The 16,721-nt window shown below is 55.0% G+C and overlaps 8 protein-coding genes across 8 annotated transcripts; 3 read left to right on the plus strand and 5 right to left on the minus strand.

Moving 5' to 3' along the window:
- Window positions 1-621: 621 nt before the first annotated feature.
- LTR77_002524 (uncharacterized protein) lies at window positions 622-2,157 on the minus strand (the record flags this gene model as incomplete). The annotated part of the gene is made up of 2 exons (XM_064799783.1): window positions 622-2,061; window positions 2,104-2,157. 2 exons carry the CDS (start codon window positions 2,155-2,157, stop codon window positions 622-624), a joined length of 1,494 nt encoding a protein of 497 aa, XP_064662538.1.
- A 561-nt stretch (window positions 2,158-2,718) lies between these two features.
- Window positions 2,719-3,495, plus strand: LTR77_002525 (uncharacterized protein; the record flags this gene model as incomplete). The annotated part of the gene is made up of 2 exons (XM_064799784.1): window positions 2,719-2,806; window positions 2,861-3,495. The coding sequence occupies 2 exons, from the start codon at window positions 2,719-2,721 to the stop codon at window positions 3,493-3,495; spliced, it is 723 nt and encodes a 240-aa protein (XP_064662539.1).
- Window positions 3,496-4,184: 689 nt separating this feature from the next.
- Window positions 4,185-5,417, minus strand: LTR77_002526 (uncharacterized protein; the record flags this gene model as incomplete). The annotated part of the gene is made up of 2 exons (XM_064799785.1): window positions 4,185-4,845; window positions 4,957-5,417. The coding sequence occupies 2 exons, from the start codon at window positions 5,415-5,417 to the stop codon at window positions 4,185-4,187; spliced, it is 1,122 nt and encodes a 373-aa protein (XP_064662540.1).
- Window positions 5,418-7,880: 2,463 nt separating this feature from the next.
- Window positions 7,881-9,739, plus strand: LTR77_002527 (uncharacterized protein; the record flags this gene model as incomplete). Its single annotated transcript, XM_064799786.1, has 2 exons — window positions 7,881-9,167; window positions 9,251-9,739. The coding sequence occupies 2 exons, from the start codon at window positions 7,881-7,883 to the stop codon at window positions 9,737-9,739; spliced, it is 1,776 nt and encodes a 591-aa protein (XP_064662541.1).
- A 506-nt stretch (window positions 9,740-10,245) lies between these two features.
- On the plus strand, window positions 10,246-11,616 carry LTR77_002528 (uncharacterized protein; the record flags this gene model as incomplete). The annotated part of the gene is made up of 2 exons (XM_064799787.1): window positions 10,246-11,262; window positions 11,317-11,616. 2 exons carry the CDS (start codon window positions 10,246-10,248, stop codon window positions 11,614-11,616), a joined length of 1,317 nt encoding a protein of 438 aa, XP_064662542.1.
- Window positions 11,617-11,874: 258 nt separating this feature from the next.
- On the minus strand, window positions 11,875-13,002 carry LTR77_002529 (uncharacterized protein; the record flags this gene model as incomplete). The annotated part of the gene is made up of 1 exon (XM_064799788.1): window positions 11,875-13,002. One exon carries the CDS (start codon window positions 13,000-13,002, stop codon window positions 11,875-11,877), a length of 1,128 nt encoding a protein of 375 aa, XP_064662543.1.
- A 636-nt stretch (window positions 13,003-13,638) lies between these two features.
- Window positions 13,639-13,886, minus strand: LTR77_002530 (uncharacterized protein; the record flags this gene model as incomplete). The annotated part of the gene is made up of 2 exons (XM_064799789.1): window positions 13,639-13,766; window positions 13,823-13,886. 2 exons carry the CDS (start codon window positions 13,884-13,886, stop codon window positions 13,639-13,641), a joined length of 192 nt encoding a protein of 63 aa, XP_064662544.1.
- Window positions 13,887-14,593: 707 nt separating this feature from the next.
- SSU1_2 (Plasma membrane sulfite pump involved in sulfite metabolism) lies at window positions 14,594-15,440 on the minus strand (the record flags this gene model as incomplete). The annotated part of the gene is made up of 2 exons (XM_064799790.1): window positions 14,594-14,844; window positions 14,924-15,440. 2 exons carry the CDS (start codon window positions 15,438-15,440, stop codon window positions 14,594-14,596), a joined length of 768 nt encoding a protein of 255 aa, XP_064662545.1.
- Window positions 15,441-16,721: the final 1,281 nt, after the last annotated feature.

Below are 16,721 nucleotides of genomic sequence, written 5' to 3' on the forward strand. Positions count from 1 at the left end.
CCAACTCAAGCACGAACTCTGGTGCAAGAACGACCGTAGTGAGGCCGCATATGCACCCTGCGCTAGTCGTGCCACGATCTCGACCAGTCAAAAAGCAAAGTAAGCGCGCGATGATTGTCGCTATGTCTGACTGCGTATGCAACGTGGGTTAGTCGTGTTACCACCGTATCAAATGGCATGTCCGGACCTGGGAGGGACTGCTCGGGGTTGGTTCCTGCAACGTGGGTTGGTCATCTCACCGCGGCCGTGAACGAGGCTGTATCTGCCGCAACGATAGCGGTCAGGCATGCCGCACGATGTAGCTGTACAACGACTTCCTCCAGTTCTGGAATCCCGAGCAGAGGAACTGAGTCGATGGACCGACGTTTTGCTAGTCGTGCTCCTCTCCCATCGAACCAGCGACGGTACGCGCAGGACGGGTTCTGTAGATATTGCATGCAACCGCCGTGAGCACTCCGGCCTGAAGCGGTTGAGCAGGTACTTGTCATCCAAGACCGAACGATCGGGCAAGGCAGATATGAAGCTTTTCCATTCCAACAGAACCATCGTCGACCTCCACTGGCCCTCCAAGTGCTCACAAGTAGTTCTCTGCGATCCCCACACGCAGACATATGTCCACGATCAGATAACATCCCACACAACATCGGGACACTCCCGATTCCCATCCACAAACCTCCGAATCCTCTCCGTCATCCAGCCACTCGTCCACTGCGTCCCGGGCTCGTGCTCCGCCGGCAGCACCTCTTTCCCGAATCGAAACACCTTGCTCAGATGACACTTCCTTTGCTCGCCCGGTCTTCCTTCGTCGATCTGCCTCATCTTAACGACATGCGAGAATTGGAAACAATGCCCATTCTGATCGCAAGCAGCTTCGCAAGCTTCGTATGAAGCGTTGGGGTCCCGGAGGCGTTCGTTCTCTTCGTCTCCTTTGATGCGGCTGAGATCGTTTGGTCGGATTTCCAGACCGTACCTCTCGTCGTCGGAGAGGTTGTCCCATAGTTCGCCCATAAGCGGTATGCCGTTGCTGTGCGCCGTCGCGGCGTAGACGTCCCGGAAGAGCAGCTCGGAGAAATTGCGAGCTTTCTGGAACTTGTACATCTCGTCGAATTGGCGTGCGTCCATATGGTGGAGGGTGATGACGGGTTTGCACCAGACGTTGCGGTCGAAAGGGAGCACGGCAGGTTCGTCTGAGTTGATCATGGGTGTGAGGCCGGTCACCTTCACGCCTAGCTCTTCATCCAGTGCATCAGCGACCACGAAATCGCCGTACCACCACTGCGAGATCCGACCTGGAGTGAATGAGCGTGCGATGCTGGTCTTCGCCGCAGCGAAGGCTTTGACTGTAGCTCCGGATAATATAAAGCCAGAGCCGCCGTGCGCAAAGTCTAACGGAGTAGGATGCTCCCACATCCGTATATTATTTCCAAAGTAAAGCTTCTGCTTCGGGTCTTGCGTGTCCAGGAAGCGCAGCAGGTTGCTGATCGATAGATACGTGTCGGCCTCGATGAAGACATACCAGGCTTTGTTCGGCTGACGCTCCCAAGCCCGCTGGATCATGTGTAGGAATTTATACTTGTCCAGTCCCCAAGCGGCGCTCTTGCCTGAAGTCCGCCAGTCATCGTAAGGGATCGGTATCTCCCCGAGATTGCCCAATTCGGTCTCACGGCCTTGCTTAGCATACTCCTGCTGCTTGCGGTAGAGGTCGAAGTCCACGTTGTTTTGCATAGAGGCTTCCGAAAACGAGGATAGCACATCTTCCAGCTTGTGAGCTCCAATAGATTGCTCGAGATCGCTAAATAGCATGACATCCGGGATACATCGAAGAAATGTCATCAGCTGAGTTGGTATCTTGTTCCGAGGTTCTGTTGCTCCGGTTTTGATGGAGATGGCAATCTTGCTGACATCGAAGGCATCGCAGAAGTCGGGTAAGACTCGCTCTGTCCTTCGTGGCGAGGCATAGTCGATGTCCGGGGTTTGGCCACTGTCGACCTTCTCCGGGCTTTGGCTACTGTCGACCTCAGGTACATATACCGGCTCATGGCTGGGTGTGTACACGTAGAACTGCTGAGTCGTAAATACGGCCAATATCAATGCGGCGCCTACCAGAAGGGTCACAGTCCAGGCCTTCCAGTGGTGGCCAAAGCTAATAACGGCCATCGTAATTGTCGCAGATGTCCAGGTATAACACCACCATACTGACTATCTTGCTATCACCAGCAATACAAGTGTTGGTTTGTACAAGAAGCGTGAAGTCAGCCTCGCAAGAGCGCTCTTGCCCCAGAGGCCGCCTGAAGGGCGACATGCAGCCATCCGTTAGCTCCCGCCTTCCTCAAGCCAATCACATGCAACTTGAGCTTCATCCTGTTCAACGTCAAGTCCTGTTCAAGCGCGTCTCCAACCTCGTTGATCCCCATCTGTAGCGCAGACCAGCGCAGTCAGCTGCAGATCGCCTGACGTCTCTTGATGAAGCACAGAGACAGTATGACGCCGGACACAGGCACGAGCGCGCCGGTCAGCGTTTGGAGTTTGGTGTTTGGAGATGGCGATCATCCGTTTCGTCCTGACTCTGGTATGATCGACGCTGTCGGAGGTATGTAAAGAGTGTAAGGAGGTCCTTTCATTTTTTTCTATAATGCATCTTGTCCTCCCGAAGGCACACACTCCATCTATGCCGTTCCCTTGATCAAGACGAAAGTGCTACACCACAGCACAACCACAATGGGACTCTTCCAAACCCTCCTCCTCGCGGCCTCATTGGGTTGGAGCGTGGTCACCGCAGAGGGCTCCTCCAACATCACATCAGAAGGTACGTTTACACCTCTTCAAACCTCTCACCACTCCACTTCTGACACGCATCCAGCCGTCACAACCTCATACAACAACGACCTCGCAACCCCCGACCCATCCAGTTACCCCTCCGTAACCATCATCACCAAATCCAGCCTCATCCTCTACAGCCAGATAACTACACCACACGGGCATCAACCTTCCCGCCTTTTCCACCTTTCCCACCACGGCCCCGAAGAATCCAGGCCTCCTCAACCTCCGCACTACTCTGGCTCCCTACCCAACCCACTCAGCCGCCCAACCACCCACCCCTCTTCCTCCCCTGAGCCCCCAAGCGCAATAGCCTCCTCAGGCGGCCTGCTCCTCGACCCCCATCCCCGCCCCACAGCAATCAAAACCTACATCATCGCGAACACGCCCGTCGCGCCGGGCCATCCCACCGAAATCCGAGGGACTACATATTCGGTTGCTGCGTCTGGGACAGCACTTTATGCGGATGGGAGGCCGGTGGAAGCGAGTGGAGCGGTGGTTGGGGATGGGCTGCCGAGTGGGACGGGGACGATGACGGAAGGGGTGGGGGCGGGGGCGAGCAGTAGTAGTAGTATGGGAGCGTCGACTGGTGGGGCGGTGAGGGGAGGGGTTGAAGGAGGAACCGAGGGTGTGGTTGTCTGGGCTGTGGGCGTGGTGGTGGGGATGGGGATGCTGTGAGGCCTTGCTATGCGCATATGGCAGAGAGGGGTAGAGACGGATGATGTACTTAATCAAGCAAGCAAGATACCCCAGACAAACACGCAGGAGCAGTAATGATAATGTATAAAGATCAGCGCCCTCCCAGCGCTCTTCATACAACTCGACTAATGATATTGCTAAGCTCATCCAACACACCCTAGTCAATCATCCATCACCCTTCCCGCTGTTCTCCAAGTCCCTTCTTGAGAAGTATTCGGCAGCTCCCTGCCACCATTGCCGTCCTTATCCAAAACCGAGTGAAACAGGATGCCGCATCCAATTAGACACACCCCTCTCCAAATGCAATGATGGGAATATGCATCTCATATCCCCGCTGCTCAACGCTTGCGTAACCAGGTCTTCTCGGCTTTAACCTCGCAAGCCTCAGAATCCGTCTTTCGACCAGACCGCAGGCCCGCCCATCGGTGCCGAGTCGACGTATAGCGGAGCCAAATTCGCCATCTTCGTTCGTTTCGTTGTTCCCATAATGGGTTTTCTTCAAATGTTTTTGCTGTTGCTGTTGCTGATGATGATACTTTCCGCGTGGTGTGTCCAAGTTCATGCCGTCCGTTACGTCCCAGTCCCGGTCCCAGTCCCAATCCCAATAGAAAAGGGAACGCCAGCTGCAGGAAAAACCTATCCCGCAACCCCCAAAAGATCCCGTATGGTCACGCGTCCATTTTCCCAAACATCTCCACATCCTCGTCATTCGGCTGCATGCGCTGAGGGGGCTCGTCGTCCGAGCTCTCATCATCGTCCTCCATCTCGACGTCGGTTTGTCGTCTGTACGAGGAGAAATTTGCGTATTTCTCCGGCAAAGGCGGGACAGGCGGGATATCGTTTGGCAAGTTCGCTGCGCGCTGGTTCGGCGTGCCCCAGCTGCAACTCAGCAGGCCCACTGCCGCTGCCAAATCTGCTGGGTCTTCGTCCTTGTAGCTTTCCGCGATAGAGGTCGCGGCCGTTAAGGGACGGTTACTCGACGAACTCCAGCCTCGATGGTGTCCGAAGCCGTGTTCATTCGGCGCGCTTTCCGAGAAGACGGATTGGTAGGAGCGCGAGTACGCGCTGCTCGTCCCGCTGTACCTTTTACTGTCCCGGTACGCTGCCATGTCTGCGTGCGGCGGGGGCGTGGTCTCCGCGGAGCTGGGCTCGTCGTCGCGCTCCGAAGAGCCCGAGGCGGCGGGGGAGGAGGAGTTGTCGCTGTCGGTTGTGCCGGGAGCTTCGCCGGTCATGGCCACGAGGACGGAGGCGGCTTCGAGCATTTGCACCTGTTGGTGCTTCGATATGAGGAATTTGGAGGTTTGCTGCCATTGAGGCGTGTGTTCCCATCTGTAAGAGTGCTGTCAGCCACCATGCCACAACACTTCATGGCATGTCTTCACCCACAGATGCTTCGTCAGGCAGCTACCGTGTTTATACGCTTTCCCACAGTGCTCGCACTTGAGATCGCCGGTAGCCGCCTTCTCCTTCTTCGTCAGACGCGTCCCGTCGCTCGCTCTTCGCATCCGTGCCTTCGCCCGATCAACGCCCTGGAACGACGACAACGAAGGTCCGTCCGTCACAGCACTATTCGTGTCTCTTTCGGGCATTGAACCCTGCTGAGGCAAACTGCTCGGATGCCCACCGTCGTTCAACGCCGCCAATGCCGTCCTCGACATCGAACTCCTCCTGTTGCCAGGCACAGAGCCTTCTGCCACCGCGTGCTCCATTGCAGAGCTCAGCACAGCCTGATGGGCTGCAGGCGAGAACGTCGAGCTTTTCCTCCGACTGATGCGGTTGGAGCCCGCCAATGAGCCGGCCGATGCATTGTACGAGTGCGTTCGATTGTAGGGACTTCGATGCGGTAGACTCGTAGCAGTAGAGCCGACGGAAACACGGTGCTGACTTGACGGGCGAGACATGTCCTGATTACTAAAGTCAGTCGTTGTTTTTGAACGAGATAGCTTGGGCGAGAAGCCCAACCTTTGACGCTGTCATTGTCGACTACGCTTCACTTCAGAGCCTCGAACGCGTGATCGAGACCCGAAGTTGTATTAATAAAGTGGGAGGAAACGTCGAGAGTTGATGTGCCCTTTGTTATTCTTGTTTCAAATGCTCAGCCTCTCGGGTCGGATTCGTCCGCGTGATGCTTCCACTCCGGCTGACCCAGGTTTGCTGACTGTCTGAGACAAGAGAACAGTGGACAGTCTGGAGGAGGAAGACCCGGCGTATACTCTCTCGAGGAGAAGAGATCCGGTCCTGGTGAATGGCAAATGTGTGCTGCTTCTCGGAGCAGTCTGGCCTGGCCCCGCACCTGGTGCAACACTGAAAGTGCTTGGAAGAAGCGGGCAGGGACAATCAGCGGCAGATCGACAACAGGGCACGCGGCTAACGACAGGGAAGGCCGGAGGGCAGGACGACTCTCCGAAGGTGCAGGATAATAACAATGTTCGTTCACTCTTTCGAAATACAAAAAACTATTGCTGGACAGAAAGAAACAATGGTGCGAATGACAAAACAAGAATCACCAGCCAGTCCGGCAGGTGTGGGGCAGCCAGACAGACCACGCGCCAGATGATCGCTTGCGAACGCGCGCACGGCCTGCTGCTGCCCTCGCGCTAACCCGCCGTCCATCATGCAAGAAATCGCTCTCTGCTGTGCCTCCGCCAATCGCGCGCTATCAATGCCTTTTTCCGTGCGAGGCCCGGCAATCTGCTCAATCTTGTCAATCCTGTCAATCACTGCCTTGCGACGGTGCGGGATCAGCGCTGCTCTATTTCGACTGTCGTGCAACCGCGTCTCTCGCTCTGCTATCCACTGTCGGAGGAGTGGCCGTTAGCACCCTGATGAGGTGGAAATTACCAACAGACTCGGGGTCTCGAGGCAGGGCGACCTGCCGTTCCTGAGCCTAAACCGCGTTGGCGGTCGTTAGTGGCGCTAGAATCGGACCCATGGGGTGCCCGCGAAGCCTTCGAGCCCGGGAGGGACGTGGGTGTTGGTATCTTTGGCCTAGGTACTAGCCGGTAGCCGGCCAGACAGCTACCGCAGTCTGGACAGAACGATCGGCACTGTGGTGTGCGCCCCTATCTGCGGTACCTGAGTACACCTTTTCGCTCCTGCCTATACGGAGTCGCGGAGCGAAACAGGGTCGAGAGGGTTCCCGAGGCAGTGGTATAGCTGTGCCACGTTGCAGCGACAAATGCGAGCCCCTCACTCACCATCGATCGTCGCGATCGACACGACGAGAGGCGCTGCTGCAGACACAAATTCCCCCACAGGCCAGCGCACATGCCGTTCCTGGATGCTCTTGCTCTATTGAAGAACTCGTGGACTGTGCTTCTTGTGCTGCTGCTGCGACACTTGAAGGATCGAGGAGGTGCTGTTCACATGTCTTGTCTCGGCGGATGAATTTACCCACGACTCCTGCCTGCAACATCGCCCTATACATACCAAGCTTATTTTCGGGTGAACCGCATTCGCTGTGCACAAGGGTAAGGTGGTCCCTTCATCATTCATCAAGCCACGAAAAGCGTGGCAAGTGAGGGGAAAGTCATGCTTCGATGGCGCAAGGCACACCTCATGATCTGGCTGCTTTTTTGGGGGCGGCAGCCACGGGATCATAGTTGCGGCGTTTCTCATCATTGCATTGATCTGACCTGGTGGAGTAAGGTAGTCGGGGCAAAGCAGGATTGATTCCTTGCGCCTCGGAGTGAGTGTTTGGTGTTGCGTTGATCGGAGAACGCTGTCCGTTGCTTTTTGCTTCGAAACTTGTATCTCTAGAGGATGCACAAACCCACGAAGCACCCCGGAAGACTTGCAGCAAACGTTTGTGAGATGTTCGATAGAGAAAGTGTTCAGGTCTTCGAACAACGCTAGGTCGAATGTGACCTCGATCACGATATCACCAGATTAGCTTTCGTATGTCTGAGATTGTGGACATGACCCTGCGGCTCAGTTGGAAGATGGACTTCCTAACTTTGTATTAGATGGACCTAACGGGCGAATGTTCAAGGGGGCTCGAGAGCTATATCGTGGTTTTTGGTAGGCCTTACGATAGTCTGGCATGTGTGATGGCTCTAGAACCTAGCAAACTTGCCATATGACGGCCAAATTCGCACATTGGCCCAGTATGGACACCATCCTATTCTCTCATTCGAAGATGTCGAGGTCGGTGATGAAAGGCAGATGGCAGCACTTGCCCGACAAGTCGGCCTCGGAACTAGCCACAAAAAGTTAATCTCACGGCTCGGGAAGTCAGGGCACTCCTGACGGCCTTCAACATTTCCTTGCTATTGAGCAGGCTCAACGACGTCTCTGCTGTTGTACATACTTCTCCGTGTATCTACAGCATGCCCCATACCACGCTTATACGATAGCACCGTCCGATGGCGTTCGGCATGAACATTTGGAAGGGGGCGAGCGCCTTCCTGTTCGCCGTGGTGCTGCTGCAGTTCTACCTCATCATCTCCGAGACTGGAGTGCCAAAGGCGCCCAGCTTCACTCACTCGCGCCCATCTGATGATAAGCCAAAACACAAGGCGCCAGTGAAGGAGGAAGAGAAGTTCAGTCCGGATGAGTGGACGTACGACAGCGCGCGGGACCACCAGAACATCGGTTTGACGTCTGCGCAGTGCGATCAGGCCTTCCCGGACCTCTACTATGAGATCGATCGCGCGGCTGCAGTATGGAGGGAGCAGAAACATACTATCTCGCGCAAGGACATATCGATTGATTGGAGGAAAGATGCGGCATTCCAGGCCATGACCTACGACAACCAGCTGCGTATCATCCGGACCAAGAACACATGGCAGCAGAAAGGCTACAAGAGACGTGCGCTCTACGTTCTCGCTCAGCTGAACCGCGCTCTGCTGGGTGCAGCAGCAGCCGGTGAGACGATGCCCAACATCGAGTTCTCGGTCGTGGTGGACGACATGTCCCTCATCCCGGGAGCGAAGAACGACACCCACAGCATCTGGGCCTTCACCCGCCGAAAAGCCTCCAAAGCCGAAGACCGCCTCTGGATCGTGCCCGACTTCAACTTCTACGCCGCTCCGCCCCGCGCATCTTCCTTCATCGAGCAGCAGCGCCGATCTGCTGTACATGATGCCTACGTGATGGACAAGATCCCGAAAGCAATCTGGCGCGGCGCCAAATGGACAAATGAGTACGTGCGCGGTCATCTACTTGACGTCTCCAAAGGCAAAGACTGGGCAGACATCGAAGAAGTAGACTGGAAAACTCCAAACAACACCATGACAATGGACGACATGTGCCGATACATGTTCACCGTGCACACCGAAGGCCGTAGCTGGTCCGGTCGGCTGAAGTTCCTGCTAAACTGCGACTCGGTACTCGTCGCGCATAAACTCGACTGGACGGCAGAGTTCTACCACCTCCTGAAGCCCTCCGGACCGGATCAGAACTACATCGCCGTGAACCGCGAGTTCTCTGACTTGGAGGAGAAGATCAACTACTACCTCGAGAACCCGCAGGAAGCGCAGCGGATCGCGGACAATGCCGCTGCAACTTTTCGGGCAAGATATATTTCGCCGGCAGCGGAGTCGTGCTACTGGAGACGCTTGATCCAGACGTACAGTGAGGTTTCTTTTGCGCCGGATCCGTATGTTATGGTGAAACGGAATCGGACGGGGGAGGAGATTGAGGAGAAGCAGGTGAGGGGGATTACGTATGAGGAGATGTTGTTGTGGGAGGGGGAGGAGAATTATCCGCTGGTGGAGTGAAGATTATCGCACAGGGTAGTGGGAGAAGAGAACTTGAGAGAAGTGGCTACGAGTGGATAGGGCTGGAACGCGTGGATCTCCGAGGCCTCTGTGCTTGCCTCTGGCCGGTCATCTTCCTCGCGTGCCCAAACGATGGAGCGGTCAGACTTTGGGACAAGATGGCATCCTCGGACGCTGGACCGGCTCCAGCGCCGCAGTGGCACGGCATACGCAAGCATCAGGCGCTCTGCGAGCATTGGTATCATCCAAGTGCTGTATCGCGGGACCTGTGGCGTCCAGGCTCTCGCCACGAGAGGCAAGTGGCCTTCGCGATTGGGCGAGTCGAGGACCGGATGGCGAACGGCACAACTCAATCGCCGGCGGATGACGATGGCGGACTATCACGCAGTCCTGCTGCGGCCAGATCACGTCGTTCTTGGTGTGCTTTGGCGTCAAAACACGACACTGGGCAGTTGGCGGGCAATGTTGATTGTAATCCATTTCAGTTGGACGAGGAAAGGTGAAGGAGACTTACATACAACATAGAAGAATCCTCCTTCAACACCTTTGACCGGCCAAGGTCTTCCCACGCGTCCTAGCCGTCGACCAAAAGGCTCGCGAGCCATTGGAGCCTGATCGTCTTCGCTCACTCGATATTCAGCCCACCGACACGCAGCAGGCTGCCATGATATTGTTTTATGCAAGGCATCAACAAGCAGAGCAATCGCAAATCGTCGAACGACGCTGCCTGGAGGTGGAGGAAGAATGATGGAGATGATAAACCACAGTGGATGCAACGGTGCCTGTCCTGTGCCCGAATAGGAAGGTGGATGTCGAAGCTTTCTTTCCAGCCTCAATGGTTCTGCCTGGGGCGCGTTTGTAAGAGTGTGACTCTTCTTTCATTCTTCCATATATTTATATATAGCTAAGAAGTGCTCCAAGAAAACAAGAATCGTACAAGCACCAAGCTATCACTCATACAGCCCATCTAATACATCCCATCGTCCGTCCTTCGCCGCCAACTCTCAATATGTCTTCCACGCAATCCACAGCAGCCGCACCAAACCGCTGCGACGTAGTCGAAGACTCCACCGACAAACCCAAACCCCTCAGCCTCTCCCAATTCGTCTCGTCCCTAGCCCCACAGCAAGAGTTTGAGCGTACAGCCTCCTACGCCGCCTCCCCCAAACACTACCTCGAGAAAACTCTCGGCCCATCCACCTTCTCCCAGCGTCAACACCTCCTCTCCCTACCCGACAAAATCGACAAAGACATCTACGGCACCGGCGTCCACAAGACGCATTTCCAGCAGCACATCGCCTCCCTCCTCGGCAAAGAGCATGGCCTCTTCTTCCTCACGGGCGTGCAGGCGCAGTTGGCGGGGGTGAAAGCGCATTGTGATTTTGCGGGTAGGAATCGCGTCGCGTGGCACGGGACGTCGCATCTGGAGACGGCGGAGGAAAAGGCTTATCAAGCTTTGTACGGGCTTGAGAGGGTTCTGCTCGGGAGCCGGGAAGATGCTAACCCAAGTGTTGAGGAGGTGAGGGATGTTCTTGCGTTGCCGGAAGCGCAGAGGCCGTCGGTCGTGGTACTGGAGATTCCGAACCGGGTTTTGGGATGCCAGACGTATTCTTTCCCGGAGCTAGAGGCGATTTCGGCGGCGTGCACAGAAGCGGGCGTGAGACTCCACTGCGACGGCGCGAGGATCTGGGAGATCGAGCCGTGGTATCAACGCAGCGCTGGCAAGACTTTCGCAGACTTGGGCAGGTTGTTCGATAGTGTGTATGTGAGTTTTTACAAAGGGTTGAGAGGGGTTGCGGGCGCGGCGTTGGTGTGCGATGATGAAGGGGTGATGGCGGAGGCGAAGAAGTGGCAGCGACGGGCGGGCGGGAATGCGTTTACGTTGGTGTATGAGGTTGTGGATTGCGAGAGGGGGTTTAATGAGAATGTCGGGACGTTTGCGGGGAAGTGGGATAAGATGGTCGAGGTTGTTGAGGGGATTAAGGAGGCTACGAAGGGGTTTGAGGCGGGGGATGGGAGGCCGGTGGTGAGTTTCGTGCCGGAGAGGCCGACGTGCTGTCAGGTTCGGACGGTTTTTCAGGGGTATACTGCTGATGAGTTGGTGGCTGCGAGGGATCGAGCGGCTGAGAGGATGGGCGCGAGGGTTTTTGAGAGGTTATGGCCAAAGAAGAGTCTCGACGAGCAGTCGGAGAAGGAGCGGCTGGCACTGGTGGCGAAGGGTGAAAGCGATCCGCAGGCCGATGGGAAGGCCGTAGAGGACGACCGTCGGGAAATTGTCGAGTGGATGATTGTTTCGGCGCTGCTCGAGGTGAAGACACAGGTGTTTGTGGATGCGTATGTGGCGTTGTGCGAGGAGCTGGTCGCTGGCGCGAAGCAATAGCGCTTCTTGAGAATGAATCGAAACGTATCGCGGCTCATTCGCAAATCTCTCTAGGCGCAGTCGGTGTCTGGTGGTGCATGAGCCTGGAGCCTGGTTCTGGGAGGACGGTCGGAAAGAAGTTGTCTATGGGCTGCAAGTCCTCTGAAGGTTGCCAGGCCATGTATGAACGTTAAACTGATATCAAACTGACTTTCAGTTCCGTCTGAAAGTTGTCAAAGGAGGCTCAAGAAGGATGTGATGGAGTACCATCCTTGAGCCTCACTTGATCTTGCCGATCCGCTTCTTCGCCACATCAATCTTGCCTTGCACACGATCTGTGTCCTGATCGACCAAATCGAGCATCTCATTCTGCACCGTCAGCTCCTCGTTGATGAGAATACCCATATCCTTCAGCTTGGCGACCGTCTTCCCAAGCACCATCACATCTTCGTCTTGCTCCTCCATGATTTGTGATTGAAGCTGCAGAACTCCCGAGTTGTCGAGCTCCCGCGTTCGCTCTGTCTCCTTCAAAGGCCCACCAAGCACACGACCACTCGGCTTCGCGGCGGAAGTTCCTCTCCACAGCCCTTCCTTGTCACCAGCTGTCGCCACCGCACCCGTCTGCACCGCACTCGTCGTGTTGCTGTTCTTCGTGGCCATGCTCCTTAGCAACCCTTCCAACCCCTCCACCTCCTTCTTAGCTGCTCCAAGTAGATCCCTCCGACGTCTGATCTCTCCATCTCCAAGCCTCTTGCCACCGCCCCAGCCCGCATCGTCGCCCTTACTCGCATCCGCTATGCTCTTCAGCCCATCGCCTAGCTGAGTGATGAATGCTGCCGCTCGCACCAAGCTTCCCTTCGCCTCGGCAGACAGCGAGTGCTGTGCTTGTGCAGTGGTCGCTGCCTCCCGTTGTTTCAGCAGTTGTCTCGCAGCCTGTATCTGGTCCTTCAAGTCTCGGTGCGCATCCAACCACTCGTTCGGATCCTTGATGCCCCCGGCGCTCTCCCTCCGCTTCGAGCTCGAGAGCGTGCCGTTCGGATTGCTCGAGGCTGTTCCACTTGGCAGATTCAAGAAGGCTCTCCAGGCACTGCTGCTTCTCCATCGAGCATCGTCCGACTCTACGATGCTCTTGACGTACTTCTCAAGCGCTTGCCGGCGCTCTTCTGCCAAAGCAGCATTGTTGACTGTTCGCCGGAGCCAGGACTTGCCAGGTATGGGCGCCGGTGGGGGTTGACCAGCTTGGGAGGTTAGCTGCTTGTCGAGGTTCACAAAGTCGCTGTACCGCTTCTCGACTTCGTGTCTTCGTAGCGGTAACCGGAGGACGATGTGGTAGAGCGTGTATCGTTTGCTGTCGCTGGGGGTGGCTGTTGATGTGTTTGGTATCGTGATCTCCAAGGCGGGTGCCATGTTACGGTACGCTCATGCACCTAGCACTGCTGCCGACGTGTCGACAATATAGGGTCAAGGTTGGAGCTGGATATGGAAGCAGATAGCCCAGCTCCAAAGCTTCACGTGGAACGTGCGCTAACGCGGCCCCGTGCGTCATTGCCACGTGCTGGAGTCCTTGTTTTGACAACATTGTTGACATCGAACATTTTGCTGCCATGTCTCAGACAAGAACGCTCACACTCACCGTCTCCATCGTCCTGAATAAATGTAACATCTAGCAGTCGCCGAGGTGGATCGTGCTGTCCAAGCTCCTTGCACAAGCTCATTCAGTGCCTTAGTATCTGAGACAGTTCTGGACGCCGCATCACGCACATCTATGTGAATGGCTCCCGCTCCAACCCCGACTGAACCTCTCACAATGATTCGAATACATGACTGCCGGCCAAGATCGTTCGGGGCATTGGACTGCCGTCATAGATGGCTTAGCAGAACATGGGCGTCACCTCGAACCATATGCCGGGACGACACAAAGCGGATTTCAAGCCGACGAGATCGACCTTGTCGCACTGTCCGAGACTTTCCAGTTATTCAGGTCGGTTCGAAACGTGCCATGGCAGTAACATCATAAATATCGGGCACTGGTGCTGCACTAGATTACGGAACGTTACCCTTCCTCAATTTAGCCTTATTCCTCTCCTTGTATGCTCGTTCCTGCTTTCGCTGAGTATCGGTCTCTTCTTCCTCGAGATCGCCTTCCTTGATCTGCGTTCCCTTCCAATCCCCTGCAATCGTCGTCAGCGTTGTGATACCACAGGAGGACTGCTCTCCAAGCTCCTACCTAACAGCTTCGCTCGCTCATACGCACCCCCGCTTGTTGATCCGGTAGGAGAAAAATACCACATCATTAGAGGTACGATCCAGCCTGTAGATAACCCTAGGATTAGGAGCGGCTTCAGGATACCACTCGGCGTTTTAGGTCCAGCTTCGCCGGAAGCGACGGGCGCACCGCAAGCGCGGCATACTGGATGTGGATGTTCGAGCTCATTCTCAGTAGGTTGTAGTGGTGCAGCATGCTCTACAAGCCTAGACGGAGTCCATGATATCGTGCGGCGTGGGATTGTTGTATGTCGTGGATAGCGTATAGCTGGGCGAGTCGCTGGCATGCAACGGGCAAGGATTGTAGTCATAGTCTCTTGAGATCGTGATTGCTGGAATTCTGTCTCTGCAATATACTCGTGTAGCTGCTCAAGAGTCTCTTATACCTATCAAGTTATCTGCATTATCTTTCTGCCAAGTCGCCGAATATCCCTGCCTTCGGATGCGGCGGACGACGAATCTCGTCTCGGTGCATGTCTACTCTGAGTCTGAGAGCCCCGGCATCATTGATACGGTACTGCGGAAGAGGCATTCGATACAAAGATATCCATTTCCTCCTATCTTCATTGTGAGCTTTACGTCGCTTGCGGCAATCCGTGTCAATAGAATGGCTAGTGACTTCCAACTTTTTGGTAACAGTGTGGGACTCAAGCGTTGCCCTCCATGCATGTGAACTCGATATAAGGCAGTATTATACACATCTCGTTTCTTGAAGCAGAGTAGCATTCACCTTTCATTTCAGGTCATCCTTCTTTTCGTCCTTGGCACCACCTCTTTGCAAAATATGCGACTTCATGTCCTTCTCAGCAAGATCCTTCAGACAAGGCGCGACGAACATCTCGCCTGTATATGCATTCCTGAGCGTGCCACAGCTGACAACGATCCACAGCAGCGTCACGGCTACGCTAAAGGCTGTCCCGAGCACACGGAAAAATGCAGAGGGAAGCTCTTTTGCAAGCTGTGTCGTGCAGACGGCGTAAACGCCTGTGAGCAATGCATACAATCAGCACAGGTTCTCCTTCGTTCTTAAAGCTCCATATTAAGTCGAACAAATAGCACGTACCGAGTGGAAAAGTGAACCCCCACCAGCCCATATTGAACGGAAATTTCGGCGTGCGCCAGATGGTCGCCAGTGCAAAGAAGAACCAGACAAGTCCGAATCCCCACATCACCATTGCGATCATGAAGCCTACGATGTACAACACATCGCCTGCGTAGACCATGCTAAGCGGCAGCGTGTTGGTCTCGCGAAACACCTGTCTCGCCACGCTTCCAAGATTCTGAATGCCGAAACCACCTTGCCCCAAGGGACCGAGAGGTAGAAATACCGACACGATGATCTCCTTTGGCGGTAGCTGGTGCGTAGTGAGGCGCAAGAAGTAGCAGACCAACACAACCATCGCAAGCGACACCCCTTTGCCCCAGAGGATATAAGAGGTTATGATCGTAATCAGTTGCAATTGAGGGTGCGGCAGAATACCGGCGACAATGGATCCAGTAGCAGCCGCAACAATGGTGCTGACGATTGGTAGTAGCCAGGCGGCGGTAATATTTTCGAGCTTTGCGTCATGATAAGCCATGCTGAGTCCAGACTTGAGTCAGTAAACAACCAATTGCGTCGTGATATAGGCTTGCGCTGATGTTGGTATAACATACATGACAAAGGGCAAATAGAGGCATGTAGCGGTCGCAATCGCAGCATCAATCCACCATAGCGCCCAAGCAACTTTCCACCAACTGCCTCCCCAAGCAGGTACGCAGACAAAGCATGTCATGTTGATGATCGTCGCGAGGCCCATGGGAAAGCACCCAAGGAAAAGACTCTGCCCAGGATGTTGAATCATGGCTGTCCAGATCTTCGGATAGAGTGTGTACCGCAGTATGCTAATCAGCAAGAACAGCACGAAGAGTAGGACGTTTAGAGCAAACACAACATATGAGATGCATTGCAGCCATTGCCCATTATAAGGCAGATTGTGCAGCAAAATGGAGACAATGCCGGTGCCCATGTTGACCGCGAACCAGGACGGAGTGAAGTTTGGCACGACACGTCGCCAGCCGTGCTGGTACTTAGATGCTTTGCCGGGCCCATCGATGGCACACCCTTTTTCAAGCTTCGAGGCGTCCGAAGTTATGCAGGATTGGTTGGTGACAGATTGGGAGTTCGAGTTGTGATCCTTACACGTTCCCGTCCCCAGGCTAAGCCTCCTCTCGCCGCACGCGCCGTCCATTGCGGGATCCATACAGGGCAGGAGGAAGTTGAAGTCTCGGTTGTCGTGACCAGCAATAACTGTACTGCAAGGGGCCGTCGCGGTCGATTCAAGCAAGCATAGGTCGGGCACTAGCGCGCAGCAGAAAGACTGAAGGTATTCAGATAAAATATATGGAAACCGCTTATATGTCGGTCACCTGGAGCGGCGAGCCAGGAGATTCATGTGATGAAGAACACCTGCAAGTGTCTTGTTGAATGACGCTGTCGAGGTCGGCGATGCGGGGCCCTAGAGGAGCATACGTTACCTTTAGTGCTTCCTAGCGCTCCCGTCGTCTTAACAGTCGCCGAGGTGGATCTTGGGGGTCCCACGACTGTAGAGAACGAAGTGGCGGCAGCCTTCGTGCGGGTAAGAATAAAATATTTCATCTCGTGCTGCTTATGTAGGACCGTTCCAAAAACACATCGTGCACGCCCGAGCTCGAATTCTCTTAGATTTTCGTATAGGCTGACGCCCAAAAGTCAGAAAAAGCTTCTAGAGGTGCCAAAACACATATAGAAAAAAGCGCCAGGATTCGGGCTCTCGCACGAAAAGACTTCCAGATCTAGACGTACATGCAAGAGCCGTGGCGTGACGTTGTCGATACGCGTC

This window comes from Saxophila tyrrhenica (assembly GCF_035928015.1).
Source record: "Saxophila tyrrhenica strain CCFEE 5935 chromosome Unknown scaffold_3, whole genome shotgun sequence".
Lineage (NCBI taxonomy): Eukaryota > Fungi > Ascomycota > Dothideomycetes > Mycosphaerellales > Extremaceae > Saxophila > Saxophila tyrrhenica.